The sequence below is a fragment of the Procambarus clarkii genome, chromosome 63 (genome assembly GCF_040958095.1).
Source record: "Procambarus clarkii isolate CNS0578487 chromosome 63, FALCON_Pclarkii_2.0, whole genome shotgun sequence".
NCBI lineage: Eukaryota > Metazoa > Arthropoda > Malacostraca > Decapoda > Cambaridae > Procambarus > Procambarus clarkii.
This window is the reverse complement of record NC_091212.1, coordinates 15898801-15905711: the sequence shown is the minus strand read 5'-3', so window position 1 is coordinate 15905711 and position 6911 is coordinate 15898801. Positions and strand designations below refer to the sequence as shown.

The following is a 6911-nucleotide window of genomic DNA, read 5'->3' as shown; positions in this document are numbered from 1 at the left end:
TCTCTCTCTCTCTCTCTCTCTCTCTCTCTCTCTCTCTCGTTCTCTCTCTCTCTCTCTCTCTCTCTTCGTCTCTCTCTCTCTCTCTCTCTCTCTCTCTCGTTCTCTTCGTCTCTCTCTCTCTCTCTCTCTCTCTCTCTCTCTCTCTCTCTCTCTCTCTCTCTCTCTCTCTCTCTCTCTCTCTCTCTCCCCTTTCTTCTTCTTCTCTCATTCTTCTCTCTGTCTCTTTTTCCTCTCTCTCTCTATCCTCTCCCTTTTTTTCTTCTCTTCGCACTCTCTCTTCCTCATCTATCTCTCTCTCTTCTCTATCTCTCTCCTCTCTCTTCTGCTTCTCTCTCTCTCTCTCTCTCTCTCTCTTCTTCTTCTTCTTCTTCTCTCTCTCTCTCTTCTCTCTCCCCCTTTTTTCTCTCTCTCTTTTCTCTCCTCTTTCCCTCTCTTCTTCACTCTCTTCTTCTCTCTCTTCATCTCACTTTTTCTGCTTCTTTCTCTAATCTTCTCTCTCTCTCATTCTTACCTCTTCTTCTTCTTTCTCTCTCTCTCTCTCTCTCTCTCTCTCTCTCTCTCCCCTCTGTCTTCCTCTCTCCTCACTCCTTTCTCTCTTTCTCCTCTCTTTCTCTCCTCTCTCCACTCTCTCTCTCTCCTCCCTCCTCTCTCTGTCTCTTTCTAAATGCAATAAAGATAATTATTCCTAATAAATCCAATAATTAATAATTAGAATTAACATTTTAAAAACCCTTGCTCTAAAATGTTATATCATGACATTTAAAACACGTTCTAGTTAAAACATTTTGACCTCACGTTTTATACTCGTCTTTACAAATTCTCAAAATACATATTTTAAACGTAATTCAAAACGTGCCCAAAACAATGAAATGTCATTTTTAGCACGTTTAGAAAACGCAAAAATGTTTGGTGGGTCCCCTACCTTTGTGCGTGCCTAACCCTGGTTGATGGCAGATAAGGAAAAACCCCAACCACAGGGAGGTTTTTCCAGGGCCATTGCTCCCTGAAACCCCTCTGAAGGGGGCCAGGTTCTGGCTTATGGACCTTGATATGTCTGAACTCCATAGCGAATGTTCCAGTCTAATATAGCATACATTAGCCCAATAAGCTCCAGGGAGCCATAGGGGCACCCCTCAGAAGAGCAGAAAAAATGAAATTCTTCACAAAGAATTCAGGTGCGGTCATCACTAGGCGGGATACATTGGTAAACTGAGCATGCCTCGCCCCGCACCCAGCAGAACAAACTCGCTCGATGACCCATACATGCAACAACAAACACTCATACTCCGAGGTAAACTTCATACACAGTCAAATTTTACGAGGAAATTGACTTCAAAATAAAAAAAAATTGTAATCTGGGGCATTCATAAACCGAGGTTCCACTGTATACCTACAGTGGAACACACAAACAGTCTACCTACCTACAATCAATCTCTTCTCTCTGTACATATGTTTGTACTGTTCAATTTATATACTTTACAGTATACCACATAGGGGAAGAAGGGTACACGCACATTTAATAATATTGTATTTCATAACATTGATGTTATTTTGAGATATGCCCTTCATAGAGGACCAGGGATGCCATCCACTCTGTCGCAATATCAAAATAATGAATAATACTGAACGTGTAAATTAGAAAATGAATTACAACTGCTCTCACTTTGCACAGTATAAAATAATGTACCTGCATATCATGAAGCACAATCAGCACATAGTACATTTTAATTTTCCTTCCATTTATTATATATTTTATGAAGATTCCACCTAAAATAATAGTATGTAACATTGTGAAGAGACAAGAGACAAAACAATAAATTACATACCAAAAATAGGTTTTGATTATTCTTTATAGCAATGGACCATTGACCAGGGTTCATAACTAGAGGGAGAGGAAAGTCCCCAGGCACAGCCTTCACTGTCAGCAGTTGTGGCCCATTGGTAGGTATAAAATGCACATCAAATTCCTGAAATAATACATTCTCAGAATAATACTATTTTTATTACATTTCATTAAAATATAATTTTCATACAATTATGTTTGTCACAGTAAATTTTTACAGCCTTCTATTCCTTGGAATAGGTTAATTTATAAGTATCTGTGAATAAACTTAAAAATATATTGAAATACAAGTACAATTTATATAAAATACTTTCACATGGACATACAGTATAAGCATATGGTTTGTGGAAGGAATGAAAGAATGAGGCAACATGTGAGATACCTACCTGAGTAGTCAGTAAGTTGATAATGTACCTGGTTATATTATCTGCTATCAGAATAATATATATATTTGTAATACTAGTAATATTTCTGCTATCAGAATAATATCAAATTCTGCTTTCAGACAACACACAGCCCCCTTGTTTAACTCCCTAAACATGCTAAACATAATCTCACTCCACAAATTCTCCTGTGTCAACTACATTTACAAAACCCTGTTCTTAAATGCAAATCCTTGCCTGAAACTCTTCCTGGACAGATGTAATAGGACCCATTATCACCACACCAGAAATAAATATCTCTTCGATATCCCCAGAGTTAAACTTAATCTGTGTAAACACACTATGCAAATAAAGGGACCCAGTTTATGGAACTCACTCCCTACTGAATTGAAAAGCTGTCCAACTTTTACATCATTCAAAATCAATACTAAAAAGTACCTAATTTCATCTTCATAGTTTTTCACTTTTTGCCCTAAAACTGCACTGTATCTATTGCTACCCAATCTCCCAACCTTTATGTTCCCAATTTGAACATCTTTACCATTGAGATCATTGCTGTTTTCTTATATGTGCTGCCAATCTGTTGTACGGTGTTTATAAATCTTGTTTATCTGTATCTTTTGCTACCCAGTCTCCCAATCTTTATGTACCCATTCTGAACATCTTTACCATTGTGATCATTGCTGTCTTATATGTGCTGTCAATCTGCTGTATGGTGTCTATTAATCTTCTTTAAATTACTAATCAAGCTGTCAATGTAATCAATCAGAGCTTTAATATAACAATGTGCTTTAATATACTTACTTATCTCTCTCATCTCATTTTTCTCTTGTAATGTATCTTTCATTTATCAATTCTGATTGAAATTACCTACTTAAAATTATCTGCTAGATTAAGGACCTGCCCGAAACGCTGCGCGTACTAGTGGCTTTACAAGAATGTAAATACTGTACTATCCAATGTATTCTCACAAACCCAATGTACCTTCTTGTATATATATAAATAAATAAATAAATAAATAAATAAATAAATAAATAAATAAATAAATCTGGCTCACTCTCACATCCCACACAAACATCCAACCTTCATATTATTTACTTCACTTGTGCACACTATGTATACTTTCCTCATATACACCACTTGTGTGTATGCTTCACTCATATATACCACTTGTGTGTATACTTCACTTATATACACCACTTAAACAAGGTGTGTGTATACGTCAGTCATGTACACTACTTGTACAGTCATAAAAACCACTTGTACAAGGTGTTAATATATTTAATAGGCAGACACAGTACACCACTTGCACAAGCTTTGTACCCAACTAGTTGTACTCACCTAGTTGTGCTTGCAGGGGTTGAGCTCTGGCTCTTTGGTCCCGCCTCTCAACAGTCAATCAACTGGTGTACAAATTTTCGAGTCTACTGGGCTCCATCATATCTAGATTTGAAACTGTGTATGGAGTCTGCCTCCACCACATCACTACTTAATGCATTCTATCTGTTAACTACTCTGAAACTGAAAAAATTCTTTCTAATGTCTCTGTGGCTCATTTGAGTACTTAGTTTCCACCTGTGTCCCCTTGTTCATGTTCCACCCGTGCCAAAGAGTTTGTCTTTGTCCACCCTGTCAATTCCCCTGAAAATTTTGTAGGTGGTTATCATGTCTCCCCTTACTCTTCTGTTTTCCAGGGATATGAGGTTCAGTTCCCTTAGCCTTTCCTCGTAGCTCATACCTCTCAGTTCCAGGTCTAGTCTGGTGGCATATCTCTGAATCTTCTCTAATTTTGTCTTGTGTTTAACTATGCATGGACGCCAGGCTGGAGCTGCATATTCCAGGATAAGTCTTACATCAGTGGTATACAAGGTCCTGAATGATTCCTTACACAAGGTCCTAAAAGCAGCTCTTATGTTGGCCAGTCTAGCATATGCCGCTGATGATATCTTTTTGATATGGGCCTCTGGGGGACAGGTTCGGTGTGATATCAACCCCCATATTTTTCTTTCTATTTGACTCTTGCAGAATATCACATCCCAGATGGTACAGTGTGTTCAGCCTTGTGCTCCCTTCACCTTCTCCCTTCTCCCTTGTTTATACTTCAGTCTTTGTATACTTCAGCTGTGTGTATCCTTACCTTGAGGTTACCTTGAGGTGCTTCTGGGGCTTAGCGTCCCCATGGCCCAGTCGTCGACTAGGTCTCCTGGTTGCTTGACTGATCAACCAGGCTGTTGGACGCGGCTGCTCGCAGCCTGACGTACAAATCACAGCCTGGTTGATAGGTATCCTTTGGAGGTGTTTATCCAGTTCTTTCTTGAACACTGTGAGGGGTCGGCCAGTTATGCTCCTTGTGTGTAGTGGAAGCATGTTGAACAGTCTTGGGCCTCTGATGTTGATAGAGTTCTCTCTCAGAGTACCCATTTCACCTCTGCATTTTAACGGGGGTATTCTACACATCCTGCCATGCCTCCTGGTCTCATGTGATGTTATTTCTGTGTGCAGGTTTGGGACCAGCCCTTCAATTATTTTCCACGTGTAAATTATTATGTATCTCTCTTGCCTGTGCTCAAGAGAATGCAAATTTAGGCTCTTTAGTCGGTCCCAGTAGTTTAGACGTTTTACTGAGTGCATTCTAGCAGTAAAGGATCTCTGCCTGCTCTCCAGGTCAGCAATTTCTCCAGCTTTGAAAGAGGCTGTCATTGTGCAGCAGTACTCCACTCTAGAGAGCACTAGCGTTTTGAAAAGTATCATCATCGGTACAGCTTCTCTAGTGTGAAAAGTTCTTGTTATGCAACCTGTCATTTTTCGTGCAGTTGTGACGGCTACTTTATTGTGTTCTTTAAAGGTAAGGTCTTCTGACATGAGTACACCTAGATCCTTTACATTGCCTTTTCGTTCTATGTTATGATTTGCCTGAGTTTTGTACGTGGTTTCCGTTTTTATATTTTCATTTTTTCCGTAGTGCATGAGCTGAAACTTATCTTCATTAAACACCATATTATTTTCTGTAGCCAATAGAAAGACCTGATCTACATCTGATTGGAGGTTTTCCATGTCCTCTATGTTGCCTACTTTCATGAAAATCCTAAGGTCATCTGCAAAGGATGATACAGTGCTATAGATTGTGTTCTTGCCTATGTCCGATATGAGAATGAAAAAAGTACTGGAGCAAGCACAGTACCCTGGGGGACTGAGCTCTTCACAGTTGATGGGCTGGATATAATTTTGTTGACTATTACACATTGGGTTCTGTTAGTTAGGAAATTGTAGATCCATCTCCCTATTTTTCCGGTAATTCCTTTTGAACGCATTTTATGTGCAATAACACCATGGTCACATTTGTCAAAGGCTTTTGCGAAATCTGTGTAAATTACATCAGCATTTTGTTTTTTTCCATGGTATCTAATGCCATGTCATAGTGGTCCAGCAACTGTGACAGGCAAGAGTGCCCTGTTCTGAAACCATGTTGTCCAGGGTTATGGAGATACTGTGATTCCATGTATTTTGTTATCTTACTTCTTAGCACTCTCTCAAAGATTTTTATGATGTGCGATGTTAGTGCTATCGGTCAGAAATTTTTTCCTTCTGCCTTATTTCCTCCTTTATGGAGGGGTTCTATCTCTGCTGTTTTTAGTATTTCAGGGATAATGCCAGTATCTAGGCTTTGTCTCCAAAGAATGTGAAGGGCTTGTGATAGTGTTTTTTTACAGTTCTTTATGAATATGGAGTTCCAAGAATCCAGGCCTGGTGCAGAGTGCATAGGCATACTGTTTATGGCATCTTCAAAATCCAGTGGGGATAGGGTAACGTCTGATATATGATTAGATGTTGGTATCATATCCATGAAAAATTCATTTGGGTTATCAATCTTTAGTGTGTTTAGTGGCTCACTGAAAACAGAGTCGTACTGGTTCCTCAGCAACTCGCTCATTTCTTTGTTGTCATCGGTGAAAGTTCTATCTCCCTTTCACAGGGGCTCAATACTAGATGTGGTTTTTGATCTTAAATTTGCATAGGAGAAAAAATATTTCAGATTTCTCTCTATTTCACTGGTGGATTTTTGCTCTCTTTGCCTCTCCTGGGTTTTGTATGATTCTTGTAGCCTGAGTTCAATTGTTTCTATTTCTCTACCTAACCTTCTTTCCCGTTCTTGAGATAGGGTGCGATTCTCAAGTTGTTCCATGATTTGTTTTCTTCGCCTATAGAGGGAACGACGTTCCCATTCCACTCTGCATCTCTTCTTCTTTTTTCTTAGGGGTATGTGGTTTGAACATATTTCTACTGCTACTGAGCTTATTTTTTCCAGGCACTGGTTTAGGTTTGCATTTTCTAGCTGTTCTTCCCAGTTTATTTCTATGAAGTCCTGGTTTGTTTGGTCCCAGTTTATCTATTTATTATTGAAGTTGAATTTGCTGAAATCTCCTCCACCGGGAATCGGGACTGGTTTTGAAGGTCTATTCACCATGCTTGTCAGAACTTCAATTACTTTCTGTTCAGTGGTGGTGGTGCTGACAAGGTGATATACTATACTTGCCCGAAATGCTGTGCGTATTAGTGTCTTTAGGCATAGTATTTTACCTGAATTTACCTGAGGGCCAATAATACTAATGGCCTTGAAGAGGACAGGATGCCGGTGTCTTTGACTTTTCAGACTTTGAGGAACCCATGGTGTTCAGTTCCTCATT

At 39.2% G+C, this 6911-nt stretch overlaps 1 protein-coding gene across 5 annotated transcripts in view; it reads right to left on the bottom strand.

Moving 5' to 3' along the window:
* The window catches only part of LanA (laminin subunit alpha), a 550694-nt gene that overhangs the window by 451931 nt on the left and 91852 nt on the right, over positions 1 to 6911 (bottom strand). For all 5 annotated transcript variants that reach the window (XM_069308774.1, XM_069308775.1, XM_069308777.1 and 2 more), the window contains exon 11: positions 1827 to 1967. In XM_069308774.1, coding sequence (XP_069164875.1) covers positions 1827 to 1967 — 141 coding nt within the window. The remainder of the gene's footprint in view (positions 1 to 1826; positions 1968 to 6911) is intronic.